Genomic DNA, 25,570 nt, shown 5'->3' with positions numbered 1-25,570 from the left:
TTGCTTTTTACAATTTTGTGTGCATTACATTTAGAATTAGACTAAAGAACTCAATGCTTATTTTAAAGCTATCACAATCAACTAGAATGATTGGCCTGATGAAAGTTACAATCGTATATACATGCAGAAAAGAAACGTAAGAGCAGCCATTTGATGAGCACGTGAAAACCCAGAACCTAAACATTTTTGTTTTTCATGGAAATCAGAAAAAACTGGAAGTACATGCCAACAATTTTAAAAGCACTTCTATTTCTAGGATTATGGGAAAATTCTGCTCCTTCTACTGGCTTGACTATATTTTTAAATTTCGCAAAGGTCATATCTTAGAAATGAGGAAAAAATAATCTCAATCTTAAACCCACTCTGGATGTAAAGGTGTATCACACACCATTGGTATTTGCTGAGTCAAGTTTGTTATTTATTGTGCAAGTTCATTTGGGTCAGAGATTACAGGCTTTCTGTCTATAAAGGCCTCAGAGAGCCCTGCACACAGTAGGTTTTCATGAAATAGTCAATAAACTATAGTTCCAAGTTATTTATGGAACAGAGATGGAACAAAACCAAGATTAGAAATGATTTCTCTAAGCCTGCTTTGGACTGTAATATATAGAGAGAGAATTTATTTGGGAAGTTAGCTGTCAGAATTTTAATAGTTCTAAAAATGCTTAAATATTATGTAACTGGGACATTTTTCTTTTAGAACATTGCAGTGTGTGCTTTCTAAAGAAATCATCATTCACCTACCACCATATGAACACAGAAATTTTTCAGATTGCTATGTACAGTGATAGTGTTTCTTTTTCTAAGTTCAATGGTATCTAAGGTGTAGTGTTAATGAGAGTCAAGGCTACATGTTCTAGCTCTAAACAAACTATTTAGTTTTCACAGAGAAAATTGTGGTTGAACAGCTATATTCACATGATCTAACTTTGTTCAATGATCTGATAAGGCTCTTGATCTTGCCACTTAACAGGTGATAGTGCTGCTTATAAACAAATCAGAAGCAAAAGAAAGGGGAAATTGACTAAAGAAAATAGTGTTCCTACAAGAGTGCCTTCGTTTTTTTATGACTGCTCATTTAATTCCAAAATTATATTACTCCCCCTCCCTTTCCATATCATAACTAATTTACAAATGAAGTTTTTTCAATTAATATCAAATAGATGATACAAGATAGACATCATATTTTCTTATGAGATTTCTAAAAATTCTCTTTCCTGTGGGAGAAATAATTCAGCATTTCAATTGACTATTCCAGAAAAACCAAGCAAGCAAAACACTCAGTGACTTAATCGTGTACACTTATGACTTCAAACATAACAGAAATATAAAACACATAAAACTTTTTTTATAGTTTAAATATTTTATATTTTTTTAATTATAACTGACATCCAATATTTTATTAGTTTCAGGTGAACAGCATAGTGGTTAGAAATTTATATGACTTACAAAGTGATCCCCCTGATAAGTCTAGTATCCACCTGACACCATACATAGTTGTTATAATATTATTATTGACTATATTCCCTATGCTGTACTTTATGTCTCCATGACTATTCTGTAGCTACCAATTTCTACTTCTTAATCCTTCCATCTTTATTATCCAGCCCCCAACCCCGCTCCCATTTGGCAATCATCAGTTTGTTCTCTGAATCTATGATTCTGTTTGTTTGTTTGTTTTTTAGATTCCACATATAAGTGAAATGATGGCATTTGTCTTTCTCTGACTTATTTCACTTAGCATTATACCATCCATGTTGTTGCAAATGGTAAGATTTCATTTTTATTATGACAAAATAATATTCCATTATATATATATATACTCTTTCTTTATCCAACCATCTTTTGATGGGCACTTGGGTTGCTTCTATATCCTGGCTATTGCAAACAATGTTGCAGTGAACACAGGGATGCATTTATTAGTGCTCTGGATTTCTTTGGATAAATACTCAGAAGTGGAAATGCTGGGTCATAGGTAGTTTTGTTTTGTTTTGTTTTGTTTCTTTTGAGGGACTTCCATATTGTTTTCCAGAGGGGCTGCATCAATTTGCAATCCCACCAACAGTGTACAAGGGTTCCCTTTTCTCCACATCCTCACCAATACTTGTTTATTGATTTATTGATGATAGCCATTCTGACAGGCATGAGGTGATAACTCATTGTGGATTTAATTTGCGTTTCTCTGACGCTGAATATCTTTTCAGGTGTCTAGTAGCCATCTGTATGTCCTCTCTGGAAAAATGGCTATTCAGATCCTATGCCCACTTTTCAATTGAATTATCTGGGGTTTTTTGGTTAAGTTGCATGAATTCTTTACATATTTTGAATATGAACCCCTACTGTACATTGGCAAACAGCTTCTCCCATTAAGTTCTTTTCGTTTTCCTGATAGTTTCCCTTGCTATGCAAAAACTTTTTAGTTTGATATAGTCCCATTTGTTTTTTCCTTCTTTTGTTTCCCTTGCCCAAGGAGATATGAGGAAAAAAATATTACTAAGAGCAATGCCAGACAGTGTACTGCCTATATTTTCTTCTAGGAGTTAAATGGTTTCAGGTCTTATATTTAAGTCGTTAATCCATTTTGAGCTTATTCTTGTACGTGGCATAAGAAAGTGATACAATTTCATTTTTTAGCATGTATCTGTCCAGTGTTCCCAACATCATTTACTGAAGAGACTGTCTTTACTCCATTGTATATTCCTGCCTCCTCTGTCATGGATTAATTGACCATATAGGCATGCGTTTATTTCTGGGCCCTCTATTCTGTTCAATTGATCTATGTGTCCATTTTTATACTAGGATCATATTCTTTTGATTACTATAGCCTTGCAGTATAGTTTGATATGAGGTATCGTGATACCTCCAACTTTGTTCTAAGATTGCTGTGGCTATTTGGGGTCTTTTGTGGTTCCATATAAATTTTAGAATTATTTGTTCTAGTTCTGTGAATAATGCCATTGGTATTTTGATAGGGACTGTATTGAATCTATAGATTACTTTGAATAGTATGGACATTTTAACGATGCTAATTCTTACTATCCATGAGCACAGGATAGCCTTCTATTTTTTTTTTTATTTCCTCCAATATCTTTCTTCACTGTCTGATAATTTTCTAAGTACAGGTCTTCTTCCTCCTTGGTTAAATTTATTCCCAGTTTTTGTTTTTAGGGTTTTTTTTGTTTTGTTTTGTTTTTTTGATGCAATTGAAAATGGCGTTGTAAAGCACATACAACTTAATGGCAAAAAAAAAAAAAAAAGAGGAGGAAACTTACTAAGAAATCTTCATAGAATAAAATTATAGACAAAGTTTTTTTTTTTACAGATAAAGTTCTTGTAATTTAGGGTATCTTTTATGAATAGTCTTCTTAAAACAAATATTTAGCTAAGGTTTCAAGGTGTTAGTTAAGGTGTGCCTTTAATGCCATTAAGAAATATTACCAGCCTTAGCAAAAGTATAGGAAGCTGTTTTCACAACAGTTGATGGAAGAATAACTTAGGAAAATGTTTCTGGAAAATCTGTCAGTGTCTTATCCAAATTTTGAACATACGAAGCCATTCTACTTCTGGAAATTTACCCTACAAAAATATTTTCCAAGATATATATGCAAGGATTTTTATTGCAGCGTGTGTATGAGAGAAAAAAAGTGCAAGCAATGTAATTGCCATCCACAAGAGAAGAGTCCAATAAATGAGGGGCCCCTTGAAGCGGAATATCATGCAGTGGTCAGAAAAATGCAGTCGATCCGTACGTACCAACTTGGTAACACATCGCAACAGTGAACTTTAAAAGGGGGACATTTTAAAGAAGAAAGTTGTTGCAGGATCCCCTTGGGTGAGGGGAGGTGGAGGGACGCCGAGACTGTAAATGCTTGTGTACCTCAGAGAGCGGGGAGCGGTCAGGTGCTGAAGGGCTACCCATCTGGGAATGGCTGACGTTGTCTACAGTCCCTGTGATTTGCCATTTTTCATATTGGTCATGCATCACTTTTTTCCTTTGCTTTCTTTAAACAATTAAAGAAAACTTCTGGAAGCATTTTTGGATTTTTAAAGAATAGAAAGAATAAAGTGCACCTACTCTCCCACAGCTCTGTACCTGGGTGATGGGGACTCAAGTCTTCCACTGCGATCTGCACCACGTCCGCCAGATCCTGTTCTGACATCATCCAGAATAAGAGGAGAGGGGCCAGTCAACAAGCAAGAATCAAACTCACGCAGCACTAGGATTCTGCCACCTACAAAACAAACACATTGGCAGAGAAGAGGGGAGATTAACAGTGGTGACCTGCAAAATGAAAACTGCTAACCATGTATATTCAAGAGGATGTCAGATGTCTGTGGATTTTTTTTTAATATAGGGTTATTTTTGCCCCAAACTACCAAAAGGTTAGTGTTCTGTGAGAGCTGAACCACAGCCCCAAAACTGCTCATTGCTTCTGTCCTTAACCACTAGACTAGCCCCTACCTGACAGCCTCTCACTTTATCAAGCCATTCCCCACACCGCCTCTAAAGTCACCCTTTCCTAAAGCAGCCTGAATACGTCATCCCCTAGCCAGTCTCCAGCAGTCCTCTACCTCCCATAGAGCACATCCTATGCTTCACTTGTTCCCCGCAGGGTATCAGCTCCTGTTACAAACACTATACCCCAGAAACCCATTGTACTACTGTTGTCTCTGCCAGTAACACATCCCCTATCTCTCAGATAGTACCCAAACAAACCCTCCTGCCAAGACTATCCACACTCCATTTCTACTACTCAGACCCGCCCTCCAAACTGCTCTGTTTCACTTCCCCTTGGCTTCCAGCACAGTCCTGAGCCAGGGTGCGGCCCCACTGCCCTGCCCAGGAGCACGGCCATCCCGCCCACCCACTCCACCTTCCAGAGCTGGGCCACCTCTGGTGTGAGCTGTCATTTCCCGAGCATAGCACTGTGTTTAGAACAAAGTCAGTTACTTTATTCCTGCTCCTGAAACACTTTAAGCCTAGAGAAATCTTATTTTCCAAAACAAAATGTTATTCCAAATAGGATCTATCAACACAGGGATCTAAATATAGTACCTGCAAACGGGATGTCCTGGAGAATTCAGGAACCAATGTTGCCGTAATATTATCATATCATACTTTATATTATTTATTTATAAATATTTATAAAATAAATGTATAAAATGTTTATCTTTCCCCAACTAGACTACATTCTCCCTGAGGGCAGAAAGCACGTGCTCAACACTACAGCATAGCTTCTTTCATTAGTAAGCGCTTACTGTTCCTAGTCCCAACTCCCGTGGGACGGGGGGAGGGAGATGAACTAAAAATTTCAGACCATCTAGTTTCAAGTAGCAGTCTCCTGACAGCTTCTTTTAATGGTAAGTTTCAACAGGCATTAAACTTGCAGGTTTCACACGTGTTCTTAAGTCCTGTTAACAACATGGTTCCTCTTCTCTTTTATCCAGATTTAAATTCTACAGCTTAAAATGTAGCGGCTCCAGAATTTCTTAGGGACAATTTATAAAAGGAGGAACTAAGCTCCACTCTTAAATCTTCCTTTATAGAGTAAATGTAACATTTTCATATAAACATGTGATCAAATGTATGATCATTAAATGGCAAAGATGTTTTTGTTCCCAGTTTATACACTTCACACAAGACTGAATGAGGTGAGAAAACATCAACTGTCCTTAGCAAAGAAGAGACTGATAACAATCATAACATTCGAGAAGGGAAACAAAGGACCTCAGAGGAACTAGGCCTAAACCCTTTAACAGTCCAACCATGGAAAGATGGCGATACCATTTTTAGTCTCTTTCCCAAAAACCCCCATAAAAAACACATGGAGCAAGTAGGATAGCAAAGCCAAAATCCAAGTCAACATCTGTAAAAGAACTGTGATAAGGTGTTCCTAACGAACCTCCAAATACAAGCAAATAGGGACACACCACTGACAGCTACAAGACCATTGTGGTAGAAGCACATGCGAAGCAGCGAGCAGAGAACTAGCAATGCGTCAGCTTGAGAGCAGCAGCTGAAACCACGAAGCGAGCACAATCCCACGGCAGATAAATGCAGGAGATCTGCAGAAAAGTCAGGAAGACCCATAACATTCTGGACCCCATGAACTCACAAAACTAATCATCTAAAGCAATCTTTAGGCCAAACTCACTGAAATGATGGAACAGAACACAAAATGTACAGAACAGGGGGAAAAAAAGTGATGGGGGGAAATGAAAGTCTGATTAAAGATGGGAGGGAAAAACAGGAGAGTTCAAAAACTACATTTTTTAAACTTCCTAAAAAACACAAACTAGAGCTCTAGAACACTGAAATTAGAAAAACTATTTAAAAATCAAGCCTCCCTTCCAAGTATTCAGAAAAATTAATTCCACATAAAAATGAACAAAATACTGAGATCCAATTCATGCAAAGGTAATATATTTTAAAAGAGAATAAGGAGCAAAATAACATCACTACAGACAGTGAAAGCATGCTTGAAAGACATATCCCCAAGAGACAAAAATGCTATCCTAATATTTCAAAACAAGCTAAAATACATGGAGGAAATGATATATTAACCATAAACTATCACTAGAAAGGCTCAAAAATGAAATTCTAGAACTCAGAAAAGATTAGATATAAAAGAAAAATTATTTTGGAAATGAAGACTAAACTAGAAGAAATCCAAGCACGAATAAACACAATTATGCCTTAAGAAAAACATAATGAGAACAAAAGAAAAATTTTAAGACTAAAAAGAGATGAAGCGTTCAAGGAAAAGTAGCATAGTGACAGGCAAAGAAGATCCAACATGTGTATGACAGGAGACTCTAAAGAAGAAAACCAAAGCAACAATCACACAGTGTAGTACACTATACTGGAAGAGTATTGAGAAACTGGCAAAAGAGGCACTCTACTGTGCTTCTGGGGGAAGTATAACCCTAGAGAGCAACAGGCAACATAGCTATCAAAATGCTACTGGCCAGAGCCCTGACCTTGCCATTCCCATTTAGGAATCCTAGCACGCAGATTCATATATTAGTGCAAAGATCTACATACCAAAACAAAACAAAACAAAACCAAAAAACAAAAAAAAAAAACCTAAAGCATTGCTTTTAGCAGCAAAATAGATATAATTTCAATGTACATCAACAAGAAGTTGTTTAAAAAAAAAAAAAGTATAGCACAGCCGAACGATGGAATTCCAAACAACTGTAAAAGAAAGAGGCAGATCTCTTTATGGACGACTCCCAAAATACAGTATTACATTAATATAATTGGGGCAGGATTTATGTAACATGCTTTTTTAAAACAAGAAATATACAAGAAATATACTAGATATGCACAGAATGTTCCTGGGACATAAGAGGTGAAAAGGAAATCATTTTTCACCTTTCTCTCTTTTATAATATTTGCACTTTTAGCATGTTTATTTATCCCCCTTTCAAAAATAAACACTTCTTAAAAATGGTCAGACAACTAAATATTTAGGTTTAAACTGAGTGGGAAATTCTCAATTCCAATCTGTTATATCTAGTAATATTCTCTGAATTTGGTGCCTGTGCTGAATACTGGGAGTTTCTACAACCTTCATCCTCAGCAACTGCTCTAGGATTTGGAGGCAAGCAGAACCCACATGAACTGACTCAGGAGAACCTGTCAGGATAAGGAAATAAGGTGTCGTGCTAAATCTGTATCCTCTGAAGACCTCTAAGTACAGATTAACTGGTGATCAGTTTGAAGATCAAAGCTATTTATGCCATAAATACAGTCTTCTTTTTTCCAAATTAAGAACCAAAGCAGATTATTAAAGGAACACATTTACTTTCTTAATGAAGGTGGTAGTCCTCAATTAGATAATACCACCCAACTGATCTTTGACTTGACAGATTTAAAACATTTTAGAGTCACAAGACTGCCTTCAGAATCTAATTTAAAAAATGACAGGCGTTTTCCCAGGAAAAGAACACAGACAGACAAAATTCTGCCAATTTTCACAGGCTTCAGCAACACCAGTATAAGAGCCCTAATTTATAGGGGAATGCAGCCACCAGAGGAAAACTCCTGCTTCTCCTGCAGTATGTTGTGGCGACGTGACCAAGTGCCAGCCAACGGGACATGAGCTCAGACGGGATGCACAGCAGCCTAGGACACCTCGTAAAAGGAGAGCTGGTACGCGGCCGTGTCCTTCCTTCTTGTCCTGCTGCTGGACTCCAAGGATGAGAATGGGATAGGAGCTAGAAGAGCGGAGTAAAGAATGACAAGGAAGTAGCCTGAGGCCCTCACATCTATGGAGCTACCACACGTCTCTGGACTGCCTGCCCCAGACTTCCTCATAAGGAAATAACCAACCACTTGCTTTGCTTTAAAACAACATATTCTGGAATTTGTCACATGCAGCCAAGCTTAACCTAAGTGATATACCCTGAAGCCCATTCATGATGGCCCGGGATCCATGGCTTCCAGGTTAAACACCTGTCTCATAAAGGGCTAGTGGAAAGTTTCCAAGGAGCCGATTAAAGCTTTTTCCTGATTTCTAAAGTTCTGCAAGTGGCTTAAGAAAATACTCCAAACTCACCATAAAATCCCTAACCTCTTCCACATGAGGACACCATACATTATCCAAGTTGTTTACTAAAAATGATTCTGTTGCCAGGATAAAGAATCATTTAAAATTCTGTTAACAGTGAAGGTTTGAATAGAAAAAACTAGGGCAAAAAGCCCAAGAAAATTGGAACAGAGTGGTACATGCAGTTGCCATTTTGGCAAATTAAATTTGTTATTTCTCAGAAGTCCTGGAAATAATCCAGTCTTAATATAATAAAGCAACTGGACTGAGATCAATGTTCAATAATGTCTCTAACGGCAATGACTAGTTAGAACCCTTATAGTAAGCTTGTGAAGAGAGCATCTCCTAGGGTGCACGTGAAAAGAGCCCACCAACCAAATCAATAACCTAAGTGCTCCTTCTTAGGGGAATGGTAAATATTTTACTTCCTACTGTAAAACACTGCGGACATCAATGTGAGTGAGACTGGTTTAATTACATGAACCATAATGGAAGATCTCCAGAATATAATACTATCAGAAAAAAGAAGGAAAATTGCAGAATAGTATGTATATGATCCCTGTTTTCTAAAAGTTGCATGCATATGTAGTCACATATCTGTGTGTGTGTAAATGCACAACAGATGATCTGGAATGACACGTACTGAACTTGAGCTTACCCGTGAGGGAAGGAATACAGACAATACAAACTGACCTTCATCCTTGATCCTTCTAGATTGTTTTCTATAAGCTGGTATTATTTATCACTTGTGAAATTGTTTTTCTAAAACATAAGTGTACAACCTACAACATGTGCATCCACACAGCAATGACCACTTGTGCACATGTACCCAAGGCTGCAGCCACTGCACAGCCCTCCCCTGCTCTGTGAACGTTTCCATTCTCCGGAACTACTATGTCATATTTTCTCCCCTCCCATCCAAATCCCAGCTCCTCCTTCCCTTGTTGAGCTGGAGACCTTGCTTTCTCTTCTCCATAAGTTCCCTTGAACTTGGCCTCCCTTTCTGTGGCTGCTATAGGTACCAGCTGGCCTCAGTCCTATCCACAGACATACCCTCTCCTCTTCAGGAGCAGGGGCCTTGCACTTGAACAGCTCTCTCTGTCCCTCAACATCTGCCAAAGGGTCATTTCCAGTATACATCGCACTGCTATTTCCCCAACAACTCCCCTCCCCCTCCATTCCTTTGCTCTCCTTCAGAGCAGAACTCCCCAGAGTTGCCTGTATATGCTGCCTCCATTTCTTCCCCTCACATTCTAGAATCAGCCAGATTCTGGCTTTTCCACCCACCAAACTGCTCCAATCCAGGTCTCCCCACATGCCTGCCCTGCTCACCGAAGGACCTGCCCAGGATTCACTCCCGCCTCCTCCACAGCCAGCCTCCCTCCCTCACCTTCCTGGCCTGGGTCCACTCTCCTAGTCTTGCCCTGCACAGGTTCTCTGTAGGTTCTCATCACCATCCGGACATGGAGTGCCCAGGACTCTGTGCTGGGCCTCCTGTCAATTATCCTACACTACTATCTACCTGCCAATGGCAAACAGATTCACCCTTCAACTCAGACCTCGCACGTGAACTCCAGATTCACCGAGCAAACAAACTGATGGACAGCACCCCTGGCGTCTAGTCCCAATTGTAATGTGTCGAACTTAACCCAATATCCACCCCACAACCAACCTGCTCCTCCCAGACTTTCCATATCACTTTATGGCAACACTCAGTTGCTCAGGCCAAAGCTTCAGCCCTGCTTGCTTTCCCTCTCACACATCCCACCTGTAGGCAAATTCTCCCACAATACACATTCTGCACACATCTGGAGTCATGCACTGGCCTCCGCTGGGGCCTCCCCACTCTGCCTTTACCCCACGATTATTCCTAATATCTGGTTTAAAAACTACCCACATTATGTCATAACACGTGTCAGACTGTTCAAAGCCCACTGAAGACTTCCTGCTTACTCAAAATGGCTTAACCAGCACTCTGAAGTCAGCTGTGCATTAGCCAGCACCTCTCAGTGCCCCATCCAAGGAGGCCTCCGCATTGAAGCAGGAATACACCCAGTTCAAGGCCCTTACACTGACACCTGCCTGCCCCTCAACCATCTACTGCTTCTTCCAGTGATGCTGAATGACACCCACTCAATTACACCCACCGCTAGCAGCTACTTCCCTGCTCTCCCCTCCTGCTTTATCATAAAGCACTACCATCTAACTCACTGCATGTACTAAATGTTCATTTTGTTTGGATCTGTTTCTCCCACTAGAAGATCAGCTCCATTAGGGCAGGAATTTTCATCATCTTGCCCACTGCTTGGCACACGCTGCCCCTCAATGAACTTATATGTGATAAATCCAGCAGAGGAACCCTCCTGCAGAGTTATACGCCAATGCAGAACGACGAAGGTCAGCGTTTCTACTTAAAAACCATAGATTAGTGTCTTCAAAGTTCTCTGTTTTTATTTCAATAAGGACTGTACCACCAGAGTTAAGTCACAAACCTGTTTAGTTTATGACTGTGAACTTCATGTGAATGACACTTTCAGTTAACAGTGAAAATACAACAAGCTGCTCGGCAGCTGTCAGCAACGGACACGGCGGCTGTTCGTCAGCTGAAATACGGAACTGCACATTTATTTTTAATTTTTGCTAATTTTTAAAGAAATTTAAAATTCTGGACACCCATACAATAAAACCTCAATGCCATTAAAACAGGAATAAAAGTCTCCTTTAATTGAACATACAACTTAGCTTTAGCAGTTAAGGTTAAAAAAAAAACACACACTATATATACTATTGGCTTTCATTATATGAAAAAAGGCAGCCTGCATTGATACTGGGATTTTCTCAGACCTGCAAAAATGACATCACTTGGGTCATCTCATCGGGAATGCCACCAACATATGGCATTTGTTTTCCCATCAGTTTTTAGGGTAGTCTTCGAAGAGCTGTTTCTTATACCAACCCTTGAATGCAGCCGCAATGCTGAATCTGATTTGGACCCAGTGATATCCACAGGAGGCACCACAACAAAGCCAGGTGTATAAGCTTCCAGGGCAGTGCACTGATTCTTCTCTACTAGAATTATTTACAATCATCAGATAACATGCAGAGCAACCAGCCCAAAGAGATGCGGGACACAGTCATGGGTAAAAACCCAGGCATACACCTTACACATCCTGGAGGGGCCTTGGAAACCATCTATTGCTGGTCTAACTTCACTTTATAGGTGACAAAAATATAAACCGAATGTACTACTCTGAGGGTTAGGAGTGTCCATGGACAAGTACAGGGAAGACAATCCAAAATACAAGTCTTAAAGTGCAAGTAAGCAGAAAAGACACTTGGAACATGACAGGAGGGATGGGGGAGGACCACTATCACCTACGGCAGGCCCAGGCTCCTGGATCCCAGTGCCCCGAGACCCTCCGAGGAATGTCAAATAGGTAACACCATAAAATCAGAAAAGTAATTTCCAATTCCTACTTAAGGAAGTGGCTAAGTAGTACCTTGTTAAAAAGCTACATTTCTATAAAAAGGAATACCTCCAGAAAACTAAAGATCATTCCATTTAGTCAAATCCTTTTGAACATTAGTAATAAAATAATTAACTAAAAGCCCATATGATGTAAGCAAAGAAGCCAATTTTTATTAAACTGAGATATGTGAAAAAGACTTAGCTTAATTATTTTTCCCCCAAAATCAGTGTGGGGTGAAGAGGAAGTAAATATGCAAAAGATGAAATGGGGGAGAAAAAGAAAGTATGACTAAATGACTGGTCAGGTACTTGATAAACTAGGAAATAAGGAAGAAGCATCAGATACTTCTTCCCATGGTTTCCACTTTGCCTTAGGAAATTTCAGACCACACTACTTCCTTGTGACAGCTCGCCTAAAAATGCTTAAGCTTCAAATTAGGAAAAGGTCAAATTAGCCTCAGATGACAGATCCTTGTTCCTTACACTTAACTTAATTGATTAAATTTACTACCTTTATTCATGCTTTCCAAAATATATAAACCTCCTCAGATATAAACCACAAATGCAGGAAAGAGAAGCTGGATTTAAACTGATCCCACAGCACCCACCGTCCTAATTCAGACTCAGTGGTTTCAGGACCCCCTTTATCATCTTAAAATTAGTGAGGCCCCAAAGCCTTGTGCCTGTATAGGTATACCTATCGACAGTTACCATATTTAAAATTAGAAGAGAAAATGTTTGAATATTTCTTTATTCTTTTAAAAATTATAAAAACATATTACATATTAACATACAAAACATTTTTTATGAAAAACTAGTTTCCAAAACAAAAGTAGCAAAATCTTAACAAGAAGAGGAACATAGTTTGGCATTTTTACAAATCTCTTTAATGTCAGACTTGAAAACAACTGGATTCTTGTATCTGCATCGGCTTTTAATATGTTGCAATAGATTGTTCTGGTTGATAAATGTGAAGAAAACCCAGCCTCACGCAGAGGTGCTGCTGGGAAAAAGAAGAGGATTTCAATCGGCTTTTCAGATAATTATACAATACCAAGACTCAACAAGTGTTTTATTTTTCCCTAAAGGCTTGTTGCAATGTAGAATTTGAAACCATATTGTACTTTATTGCTTCATTACTTTAAAATCCATTTGTTTGTCTCGTCCTTTAAATGGACCTTTACACAGGTGTGATTTTGTAACATCATGCATTAGTCATCTGAAAATACCGATTCACTGAGTTATGCAGATCTTCCAAATGTTTACTACAGATTACCAGAAGTATCACATTCGTTAGTATAAGAACTGATCTCATCGGAAAGTCTTTAAGTATTAGGAAGCTGTTAGGCTCACAGTGGCAGATACAAACTTTTCTGAAATTCCAATTTCATTTGAAAGCTCAAATTTAATCACTGGCAATAACAGTATTAGTTGTTTTCCTTCAAGTGACAGGGTAATTTTGTTCATTTAGCAAGAAATAGCAGTAGTTTGCCAATTATTCTTTTGTGATGGTTCATGAAAAAGTGGCTAGTTCAGCTAGCAACTCAAATAACTGTAGAAGGGCTTATCCTTGAGGCAATCCTCTAACTCTGAATTGTGGCAGAAGTGCTTTCCATATACTTCCTGTTTTGCCACAGAGTATTAAAAGAGGTGTACTCAAGGGTTCACTATTAATAAAATAAGTGATTTTTATTGCTTCATCAAGGACATTCTTAGGTGAAAAAGGCTTTCATAAAATTGCATAGCAGTAAAGACTACAATGATACAAGTGCAGCTCGGAGCGTCTGCCTCAACTGTGCTAAGGCGATGACAGCTTTACTACCATTGACCCTGAACCAACAGTGCAAACGTCAACCAACATGAAAGAGGCAAATGACCCCTTACAATTATTATGAAAATGGTGTGGACCTCAGAGCCCCACCCCTGGGAAGGTCTCAAGGTTTTGTGCACCACATTTTGACAACCATTGCTTCCAGGTATTATATCTCTAGAAAGAAAACATAAGAATTTCATATGCATTAAAGAGAATTCCAGATCATTTCTGCTATAAAATATAAACCATAAATGTAATTAAAAGCAACTTTTACTTGACTTACCAACTGCCAAAGATAAATGTAAACACGATATAGAAGCCTGTATATATCTCGCAATAAAAATGTTGGGTTTTACATATGTAATATCCAAATTTTAATTCTTCCCTGGTAACTACTAAATAGTTAACACTGTGAAGTATTTATTCTGATAATATAAAATACCACATCTGCTAAAGATACAAAGTATAATAATGTACAACTGGCTGCAGGTTTAAATAGTTCCAAGAGAGACTTTAATGAATCTTTTACACAATTTTCAGTGATCTTATAATACTCATTCTTACTTCAAAAAATAATCATTGGGTACATATGTATACCTCAACATATGCTGCAAGGGAGAAGAATGTAACCCTGCCCTTAAGACAAGTGACATTTGTGATCTACTTGGGATCTACTGCTATGCCAGGGCTAAGAACAGCACTAGGGAAATGCAGATTGAGGCAGCTACCCAAGTCCTTGAAGATCAAAAAAGGCTGCCCAGAACTGGCAGGGATCTGACGCAGCTGGGAGGCATCAGCGCAGGAGCAAAGAGGTCAGAGATGCAGGTCTACTGGCTGGGACTCTTGAAAAGTACAAAGCACAAAAAAAAAAAAAAAAAAAAAAAAAAAAAGCTAGCTCTTGATTAACCAAGACTAAGGAGACCTGCCAGATGCAATAAGTGTCCTGGGGATGGGGTGGGGGTTCAGTCATAAAAGAACTTCAGGGTAAATTTAAATATGACCAGTATCTTCGAAGACACTGAATTATTGTTCCTTTTTCCAGATGTTATGTAAAAGAATATCCTTGCTCGCAAGACAAGTGCGCTCAAGCATTTGGGAGTGAAATAAGGTGATCTCTGCAACTTACTTTCAAACGCAGAAACATACACACACACTCAGCAAGGTGCCAGACATTAACCCTTTGTGAATCTAGGTGAAGGATATACATCTATATACTTGTTGTACTCGTCTAGCAACTTTTCTCTAGATTAAAGTTAGGAGGAAGTGGCACAGAACCACTGATTTGGTAAAACATGCTAGCGCTCGGTCAAGCAGAGCTTGGAGGGCTGCATGTTGATGGAAACAGCCCCACATCACAGGGTACACATTGTTAACGGGGAGAAACTGGGTACAGGGCACACAAGAACCACCTGTGCTACCTGCTCTGTATCTGTAAATTTCAAATTATTCCAAAATAAAAGGTTTCAAAGTAAGTAAATTTTTTAAAAATAACAAAAATATTAAAACCCTCCAATCTAATCTGCTTTGACTCCCATCATATCCCTCTCACGCCAAACTCCTAGGACATGTCCCGGCACTCTCACCCAGCTGGTCTGCAAACGCCATCTCTTCCTGCTCCCTTCTGGATCCCAAACAACAAATCTGGTTTCCAAACTCGCTCTCCCTTCAGGATCCCAAACAACAAATCTGGTTTCCAAACTCACTATCAGGCTAAAACTTTTCGCCAACGGACCAGACAAGGACCCAGTAAACAATTCTTGGAGGTCTGAACAGTTCTTAACTGGTGAACCCTCTTTATAGAAGAGACTTTTATGATTAGGAACACTTCGCAACCTATACTTAGTAGATCATGGCAGAATTGTTTATTGCTATATTAAAGAAGGGGCAGTTTTGGTTTGGTGGTTTTTTTGTTTTTTTTTTTTTTACGCCTACATCACCTGTTCTTCCTAGGTGGTCTCCCATCCAAGTACTAACCAGGCCTGACCCTGCTTAGTTTCTGAGATCAGATGAGATTGGGCAAGTTCAGGACGGCATGGCTGTAGACAGTTTTGGTTTCAAAAAAAAAAAAAATTCCTGACCGCTTTTTGGCACTGCCGTTTCTTTTTCTTCTTCACTCAAATCACCACATTCATGTCTTCCTCCCTCTCCTTGGGGCCTTGCTCCAGGGTCCACGTGATACCTCTGCCCTCCTCTGAAAGCTCTGTCCTTTGCAGAGCATGTTCATCCACCTGGCTCCATGTCAGGTAGGCCACCACGGCTGTAGTGCGGTGTAACCTACACGCCACACATGCCAGTGTGGCCCCTTCTGAGCTTCAGGAAACAGAGCAGCACAATAAAAGACACTGTCTCCCAGGGGATGCTGGTAGGTATACGCTTTGATTATGAGACTGACACCCAAATCTCTGTCTGCCACCATGACCTCTCACCAAGTTTAGTATTTCAAACCATGCTATGGACATTTGACAATAAAATGTATTCATACACTTCCAAAGCTGATCTCTTCTCAAGTCCCTGTTAGCTTTTTCCCCAAGAATGTTGCTCAAGGAGATATCATCTATATCCCAGCTCCTCCGGAAAAGAACCCTGCAGATGCTTTTTAACTCTCTCTGCTCTGTTACCATTAAGTGTCCAACCATCACCAGACCCTACAGTTTCTTAGCGCTTACTGATTCCAATCTGACTTCCTCTCTACCATTGCACCTGGTCTCCTGAGCGCCTCATCATTCATAAACTGGCCTCTTCCCAAGTCCCTGCCTCCAGTCCCACTGTTGTGTTAAGTGTCATCTCTCTGGGACACATTCTGAAGTTGAATCCACTGATCTGGTAGGCTAACTGTCCCCACTGTCCCTCCCAAAGCCACACATGGCTGAGGCGGGAAGCCAATCCCCTCTCATCCATATTGTAAGTTCCAGAGTGATTTTTCCAAAGAGGACTCATCCTCTCAGAGCCCAATTCTGAGAGGCCCTCCTCTGTTAATGGCATCATATCTAAACTCCTCTATCCAGGTTTCCAGCCTTTCTCAGTCTGGCTCACCCTTGCCTGTCTGTATATGATCTCTGCTTTGTAAGCCCGTAGTTGGCAAACTATGGCCCCATAGGCCTTATCTGGCCCTCCATCTCTTTTTGTACAGTCCATGAGCCAAATCAAAATACCAATATTTCGAGACATCACATTCATGAAACTCAAATTTCATTGTCCACAAGGTTTTATTAGAACATAGCTACACCCAGCTGTCTGCATACTAAGGTTGCACTGGGGCTATAATGGCTCCTATAGTGGCTGAAAGTCTCACTTTAATGTAAAAACAGTGGCTCTATGTATTGGATCACTACTACCACAAGCACTACATTGGGCACACAGGAGTCATCCACAAACACTTTAGTGAATAAAGGAATGACCTTGAAGTTCAAATGCTCCTACAAGCACAGACAATCCTGAAACTAGTGCCTCAAGTCTCTAACAGCTCTCTCAACCTTTCAGCTACAAGGACAATAGAAATCTCAGTTCTAAACATCTCTTCATTAAAAAAAAAAAAGTCAAAAGCATTAAATATATGAGACTACAGCTGACACTCCCCTACACTTTCACTGCACTTGTACCTATTTTTTATAGTTAAAATGGAAAACATTCAGAGATGTGAAAATGGATTAGATGACATGAATTTATATACCTCTACAGAAGATTATATTTCAGAGAGACCTTGTATTTCTTTTGATGATTATATACCTAAATCCAACTGTAGCTCATTTTATACAATGAATGAAAGGTAAAATTTAAAATTGTTAAAGTTATTTTCTCACTAATACATGTTCATATAATAAATATTGGCCCAAAGATAATAAGAATTCATACACATTGCAAATTGTGTAAAATCATCTAACAGAATTTAAAATTCTCAATAAAGTATCACTGAATAACAAATAATACACCAAATTACAACATTGTATAGTAAAAGAATCACAGTTTACAATAAAAAGTCACTTCCTAGTGAGAACAAGAGGGTGTCTTACACCTAATGACTGTCAAGGACAGTCGCAGGGACAGAGTGGAGGCTCATGTTGTACTGGCAGGTTCCTTGCAGAAGCACAAAGTTATCATGGGTTCTTGCGCTTGCAAGTATATACTTTACAATCACAGCAAACTTTTAATTAGCAACCTGTACTAATTTAGAACACCTCTAAGCTCCAGTCCAATTCTAAATTTCTAAGATTTCACGATGTAAGTTTATCACAGACAAAATTCTAACTAGATGCAAATTTCTATCAATTAAATCAGCACCATATGAGATTAAAAAGATATAAGACCTGGCAGGTACTGTTGATGATAATAACAATAATTATAGGAGGTACAATTATTGAATTCTAAGCTCTATATTAAACATTATCTCATTTAATCTTTACAACCTTTGATGTAGGTGGGTCCCCATTTTACAAAAATGGGCCCATCTCTAAACACCTCCTTATCTAAAGCATGCATCATGAATATTTATAAAGGGAATATGAGAGTAGCCGGCAATGAAGAAGTGGGGGTGGGGAGGAAGCAGAGCACACATCCACAGTAACTCACTTTGTGTCTAGTTAACGAAGCCCATGTTAGCCATCACTACCTGTTTCCCTTCCCCGGAGTTTGGACCCGTGCATCCAACCATCTCTCAGCTACCTCCAGAAACTGAAATCCTAGCATCCATCTGCTCCTCCTGTTTATTCCCTTATGCTGCAAAGCTCAGGGAGGGGGTTAGCAGTCCAGAGGTAAGTGTCCTAACCTCCTTTGTCTACCTCACAATTTCACAGAAACCAAACAACTACTATGTGTCAAAATGTTAAGGGAATTTATAATCCTAACTAGCAAAATAAAAACAAAAGAAAATTAACTCCTAGCTTGAGCAGTTATTAGATCAAGTACAACAGGTGGCAGATGCAAGGACCTTTCTAGAGGTTTCTGACCACATAACGGATGTCAGGCAAGCACACCCCCTCAGAGGCAGGTTGGATGACCAAGGAGAACTAGCTAATATTATCTAGCACAGAAAACAGAAAAAAGTATAAGAAAACCTGCTAATGTTGTGTGGTGGACACTGGCTAACTTACACACAGCCCTAGCAGACACATCCATGTCAGTATCACAGGGGCCAATATTATTGGGAAAAAATAAACTCATCAAAGTTCATAAGGGAGTCCCCTCTTCCTTTGTTATAAAGCAGCAGTCCTCATTTTGGCACCAGTGACTGGTGCTCTTATGAGAATCTAATGCCTGATGATCTGAGATGGAGCTGAGGTGATGATGCTAGCTAGCACTGAGGTGCGGCTGCAAATACAGATCAAACTTTTCTTGCTGGCCAGCAACTCACCTCCTGCTGTGTAGCCCAGTTCCTAACTGGCCACGGACCCATACTGGTCTGTGGCCCAGGAGTTGGGGACCCCTGCTATAAAGAACATTACTGGAATTATTAAAATCTTAATTAGATCTGTTGCTTAAATAGAGCTGCATCAATGATCAATTCCTAATTTTGATAACTGTACTATGGTTACATAATAGAATGTCCTTGTTTTTAAGAAATAGCCACTTAAGAGTAAAGAAACATTTTAAACTGATCAAAAAAACAAATAATATACACACATGTACAATTGTAGAGGAGGGAGATAAAGCAAATATTAACTGAGAATCTATATCTTAATTCTTTGTACCATTCTTGCAACTTCTAGCCTGAAAAAAACCCAATTCCTATAGAGATGTTGAGGCTTTTTCTCCAAAGACACTGAGAATGGACAAAAGCATTCTTCTTTGAAGGTGACTTTGCCAATGCTAATTATACTTCTGAGAGACTGCCACTTGGAAACAAAGACATTTTCTTTCCAAGTAGATTTTCCCAAAATAAACTAAAAGGTCCTGACCTACACTCTCAGTGCCTTCACCAGATAAACGAGATGGTTCGGTAGACACCTCCAGATCACCCCAAACTCTCGAAGTCAGTAGTGAAGAGCACAGATGCTGGAGGCAACCGGCAGAGCAACCTGTAAAATGATAGCAGTTTGAAAGGTGCTTGGCACCAGCTGAGGTGTCCCTTATATCATCTTTCTGTTAATAAACTCCCAACCCTGATTTCTTTTTCTAACTGATATTAGTACTTTTAGTCTAGAGCTTGAAGATTCACAAACTATAGCTCGAGGGCCAAATCTAGGCAGCCATCAGTTTTTATAGATAAGTTTTATTGAAAAATAGTCATGCCCATTCAGGCTTCTACCCTCCAAGGGCACAGTTGAGACCTCAAAGCCAAAAACAGTTACTTATCTGGCCCTTTACAGAAAGTTTGTTGACTTCTGTTCTAGTATTTAATGATGTTTGCAGCACCTTTAGAATCTTGAAACTGCCTCAAGACTGAGATAGAGAAATTAAGAGACTATTGCTGAAGAATAGTGATCTTGACCTCCTGAGAGGTAGCTCTGCTATTACAGGATTATTCAATTGCCTCTAGGTCTGGACTGGCTCTTCCTGTTCCACCTCCTGTCAGCTGTAAAAAGCGATTTCTGAATCCGGTTAGAGTGAATCAGAGACATCTCAGTGAGGCAAAGCAGGCTTACTGAGCTCTGAAATGATCCTGGGAGAACCCATGAAACAAGTCAAACTGAATTCTTTACTAAAACCTATATGTGGAGGGGACCGCAAGTAGTAGTATTTGCTTTCATCTTATTGCACCCCTTGAGCTTCCTTTCTCCTAACACAGTAAGACTGCATTTTATACAAATTTGAATTATCAAAATGAAAATTACACAAATTTAAAATAACATATTAAGCCCTCATTTTGCAAAAAAAAAAAAAAAGTGAAATTAGTTGAATCCCACAAATCTTAAAAACCTATAAAAATGTTTAATTTCAAAACTAGAAAGCTAATTAATTGCAAACTGTGTTTGCCCCCTGACAGCTGCAATTTTTAAATGATTAACGGGACACCCAGCCTTCACCAGTCAGTCTACACACAGAGGGTGTGAATTACTTGGCACCTTCAGGGAAGTGTTCCTGGCATAAAATGCAGCCTAACACAGCACTTTGTTCCCAAGGTCTCTGGCTCCCACTGATGAAACAATTCCTAGGAGGAGGGCTTGACAACAGAAGGTTCCAACCTGGTCATCCACCTGCCAAGAGGATTGCAGGGCTGCACTTCATGGTGACAGCAAGAACCGCAGCCTGAGTCCTTCCCTGCTCTATCTAGTAACGGAGTTGCCTGTGCCTCTTTTCACATTTAAGGGACATGTAGCTCACACCAACGAGGAAGGGCCAGCAGCACACATACCATGTTTTCACTGCCAGTTTATCCGAACCCACTTTTAATTCAGAAAGGTTAAACTTTGCTTCAAGTTATTTGATGATTTTCAATCTTAATGGAAAAGGAAAAATACAAGAGACCACAAGCAGCATTCTTTAAAGCACAGAATGTAAATCTTTATTACTAAAAGGTTTGTCAATACAGGGCTCTGTCCAGTCACCCAGGCAACAGCCTGACTGGCTCAATGCAGTCCAGGTTTCCAGAGGGCACTCCCGCCCTGGTGGCCAGGCCTCCACCCCTCCCTGGGCCCTTCCGCCCAACTCATTTGTACTTTCAATGCCTTATTCATACTCAACTATTTAACATACTAATACAGAACTTAGAACAAAGAAATGGTAGTCAATTTCCACACATTTCATTCCATTTATGAACTTTTTCAGTAGTTTAACTAACACCTGCTGTCATCTTTCACCTTCTCTGGCCTTCGCTCACAGATTTTATTCTTCCATGCTTAGGCCTAGTGGGTTACCTGTCCAGGGTGCCTGATCATTCCTACCATCACCATCCCCTCACCCTGCCCAACGTGAAGTTCTTTAAGGGGATAAAGCGAATCTTACTGTCCACCCCACTATGAAGGTAGATGGTCTAAAATATTTAATCAAATCCAACAGTGCTTGACTATGGGTAAACATGAAAGATGCAGAGAAGTTAATTCAAAAAAGGAACCACGGCTTTACAGTATTTTGGGCATACTATCTGCTTGTGGCCTAAGAAGTTAATGGTTCCATCACATTTTAATTCGAGAACATCCACGGGTTTCAAGCAATGGGAGGCTCCAGGTGCTGATCTCAAGCTCTATTTCTTTTATAGGCCTCCTTTGGAGCACTATGATGAGGATGGCCCACCTCACCACTGCTCTGGGGGAAATAAGGAGGGGTCAAGAGCCTTCCTCCTGCTCCTTGTCCTCTCGGACTAAAGACAGACACCCTCTCTTCCAAGGGGACAAGCTGAGCACAGCCATGGCAAGGCAGAGGGCAGAAAATGAGTAGCCGAAGCTCTCATTTTTAAGTGGTTTCACAACCTGCACGAAAGTGAGAAATATAAAGGTTAAGTAATTTTAAAAATACTTGCAAAGGCAGTGATGACTGCTATGATTCTCTTCTGTGATATGCTACTTGAGCCTCAGGTACTGTCCACGAACAAGAAAACAAGTTCAGCTTTTTAAGAGCAAATGGCAACCGTGTGATCTCACTCAATACTTGCTCTCAAATTCCCTGAACTTTTCACATGCCCTAAAAATGAACATTTTAGAATGACTTAAAGCATTTCTGATGGACAATTTATTACGTGATTTTTTCAGCCATTATGTATGTGAAGTCAGAGAACACAGTAATGACTTTTATTTACCTCTGGTATAGGGAGGACTTTTATAACTTTTATCTAAGACATTCTCATGGAGACTCTTAATGTGTATTTTTTTTTTTTACACCTACAGTACCTGGTATTTCTAGGTGGTCTCCCATCCAAGTACTAACCGGGCCCGACCCTGCTTAGCTTCCGAGATCAGACAGAATTGGGCTTGTTCAGGGTGGCATGGCCGTAGACTCCTTAATGTGTATTTTCTCCAAGAAATCTTTTCTTCAAAATGAAAAATGTTTATTGTTTTCAGATTTAAATAGCTAAAGTAGTAAAGTTACATTGACAATTTTAAAATCAGTCTTGCATTGTCATGTAACGTGCTTAAATTGTACAACTAAAGCTTTAAGAATACATACAGTACAGATGATCATAAATAAAAACTAAGGCTAATAAGCTGTAACACGTGTTACCAATAAACAATTAATGCAAATTCACCTAAACCCTGTGCCAGCACACCTATTTACCAATCTAGAAAACCAGGTTTGTGGTTCATTATCTCATATTTCCTTGGCAACCATCTAGCACAGGATGTATTTCTTCAGCATCAAAGTGAGTATGTAACACATGGCAACTTTTAAAATCCAAATTCCGAGTCTCCTCCTGTCTTTCAAGACTGGACTCTCCTATTCAGGCCACATTCTATCTCCAGCAGAGAATAATTAGAAACAACCTAAATGACCAAAAATTTAAAAATTACTAAGTTATGATACATCTACTCAAAAAAATGTTATACACCCATTATAGGTTATCATTATGAAAACTATAGAAACAGGAAAACCTGATATATTTTTAAGTGAAAGTCACTGAAAATGTTACAAACATATGTAAACATATTATGTAAAAATGTGTATTTTGAAATAAAAACTAGAATATTCTGATATATAATGTATTAATGTGGTAGGATTTTTTTTTTTCAGAATTTTCTATTATGTTGATGTGCTGTTTTACAACAATATTTGAGGAGAGTAGTCATTTTTAAGAAAAAGAACTGTGTGTGCTTTATCCTAAAAATCAATCTGGAAAAAAAGCAAATGCACTTAATTCAAAGCAGTGGATCAGAAAAAGATTCCCAGACTACCATCTGGTGAGAGGGAATACAACATGAAATCAGAAAAAGTGTATTAAGTTTATAACTTTTTTCCAGTTCTATCAAAACCTTAAGTTTATTTCTTGAAGCATTATTCATAATCAATGTTAAACTCTAATGAAGAGAAAGGGATATGGATATGCTAGAAGCCATTCCTATTTGCCTTTTACGCATTTTCAGACAGCCTTTGTAAGGTTTTACTTCATGTGATACTAATGATTACACCAAGGTGGGGCTGCAAGAATTCAGGGTATATTCTGAGCATGAAAAATAGCTTTCTTAAAAGTCTCTGGGACTGTCTTCTATTAACAAAATAAAACAAACATACAAAATAAAAATAAAGCCTTTTATTAGATGTCACAATATTGCTTCTGTTTTATAAGAGAAAGATCAGTTCACAAAACTGGGATCACTATTAGCCCAATTGAGTTGTTTTTCATTAACTCCGCAGGAAAACCAATATCATGATATATAAATTATTTCCCCACAATACAGCTTATCCAGTAAGATACTCAGAACCTCAGAAAATGCAATAGTTAGCGACTGACTGCTAATTTAAATAGACTTGGAAAATATATTCATATAATTTCTTTGGTTCTCCACATTTTGATTGTGGCAAGAACTTTGGTTAAGTATGCCATTATTTTGTACATGTTAATAAAGTGTATACGTTTAAGCTGTTTCTCAAAACAGATTTGAGCCTCCCAGTTTCCAAATCTGTAAAATGGTAGCAATCTCACTGTTTCTGTGAGGATCACATGCCATAATATCTGTAAAGTGCTTAACTCTGCACCCAGTAAGCCTCATGGGGGAGAGTGAGTACCATGCACAGGCTAAACACAGCAAGCAGCTTTGAAGCAGTACTAATCTGCTTTGAAACGCAACTCCATTACTTGCAAATCACTTCACTTTCCTGTGCCTGTCTGTATCTTTACCTATCAAATAGCAGGGCCTATCTCATAGGATTGCTGTAAAGAATAAATGAATCTGTATATGTAGAGCATTTAGGACAGGTGCCTGGCATATAATCAGTGCTCACTATACATTTGCTATTATTATACACTCTCTTAAAGCATGATGCCTGCAATTTGGATAAACTGTAGCAAAAGAGATTTAACTGTCTTTAGACAACTTTAGCTATAGGAAACTGCCATGACTCATAAACACAGCTAACCTTCCCACTGGCATAGCTAAAGGTTGCATGATTTCTTCCTCCATTATTATTTTAAAAGAAAAAGGGAGACAGAAAGAAAACATTTTAAACATTTGCAAATATCAGTATAAAATTATACTTTAGTGGTGACGATCAATAGGGAAGTGTTGGAAAACTGAGGGGACATTTTTGGTTGCCAATGATGGAGAAGGAGTACTACTGGCAATAGTTGTGAGAGGGGTCACTGTAGATCCTGTAATGCTTGGGTTGATTCTTCGCAATTAAGAATTGTCCTACACCCCTCACAACTTTCAAATGCCCAGAAGACATTCATTTAAATGAAAAGTCTGTAATTATCTAAGCCTAGAATCTATGTTAAATGTAAACACAAAGAATTTTTTGTTTTAACATTATTGCTTTTCCAAATTATAAAATAATTGGGCTCTTTGTAAAATATTAAAACATTACAAAAACACTGCAGAAAATGTTTAGGAAAAGTAAATCTTGCTACCTGTCATGGACTGAATTATGTCCCCCAGAAATTCATGCTAAAATCTTAGCCCCAGTATCTCAGAATGTGACTGTATTTAGAGACAGGGCCTTTACAGAGGTGGTTAAATTAAAATGAAGCCATTAAGGTGAGCCCTAATTCAACCCTACTGGCACCCTTATTCAAAAAAAAAAAAAAAAAGGAAATTTTGCCACATGAAGAGACACCAGACACGTGTACAGAGGAAAGATCACATGGCACAGCAAGGTGGCCATGTGCAAACCAAAGAGAAAGGAACCAGACCTGATGACATCTCGAGCTCA

At 39.0% G+C, this 25,570-nt stretch overlaps 1 protein-coding gene and 2 pseudogenes across 12 annotated transcripts in view; all 3 read right to left on the bottom strand.

Annotated features, from left to right (window-relative positions):
- Positions 1-25,570, bottom strand: part of LOC107502334 (BTG3 associated nuclear protein) — a 115,485-nt gene that overhangs the window by 85,260 nt on the left and 4,655 nt on the right. For 8 of the 12 annotated variants that reach the window (XR_001594963.2, XR_001594962.2, XM_016129427.2 and 5 more), the window contains exon 2: positions 4,076-4,232. Coding sequence is in view for 10 of the 12 variants with exons in the window: in XM_016129427.2 (XP_015984913.1) it covers positions 4,076-4,163 (88 nt within the window). In the remaining 2 variants the exon portion in view is untranslated. The remainder of the gene's footprint in view (positions 1-4,075; positions 4,233-25,570) is intronic. The other 4 variants (XM_016129430.2, XM_016129431.2, XM_016129433.2 and 1 more) reach the window with 1 other exon arrangement.
- Positions 15,763-15,881, bottom strand: LOC118611742 (annotated as a pseudogene).
- Positions 22,585-22,703, bottom strand: LOC118611694 (annotated as a pseudogene).

This window comes from Rousettus aegyptiacus, unplaced genomic scaffold (genome assembly GCF_014176215.1).
Source record: "Rousettus aegyptiacus isolate mRouAeg1 unplaced genomic scaffold, mRouAeg1.p scaffold_m13_p_14, whole genome shotgun sequence".
Taxonomy (NCBI): domain Eukaryota; kingdom Metazoa; phylum Chordata; class Mammalia; order Chiroptera; family Pteropodidae; genus Rousettus; species Rousettus aegyptiacus.
This window is presented reverse-complemented; position numbering and strand designations above follow the sequence as displayed.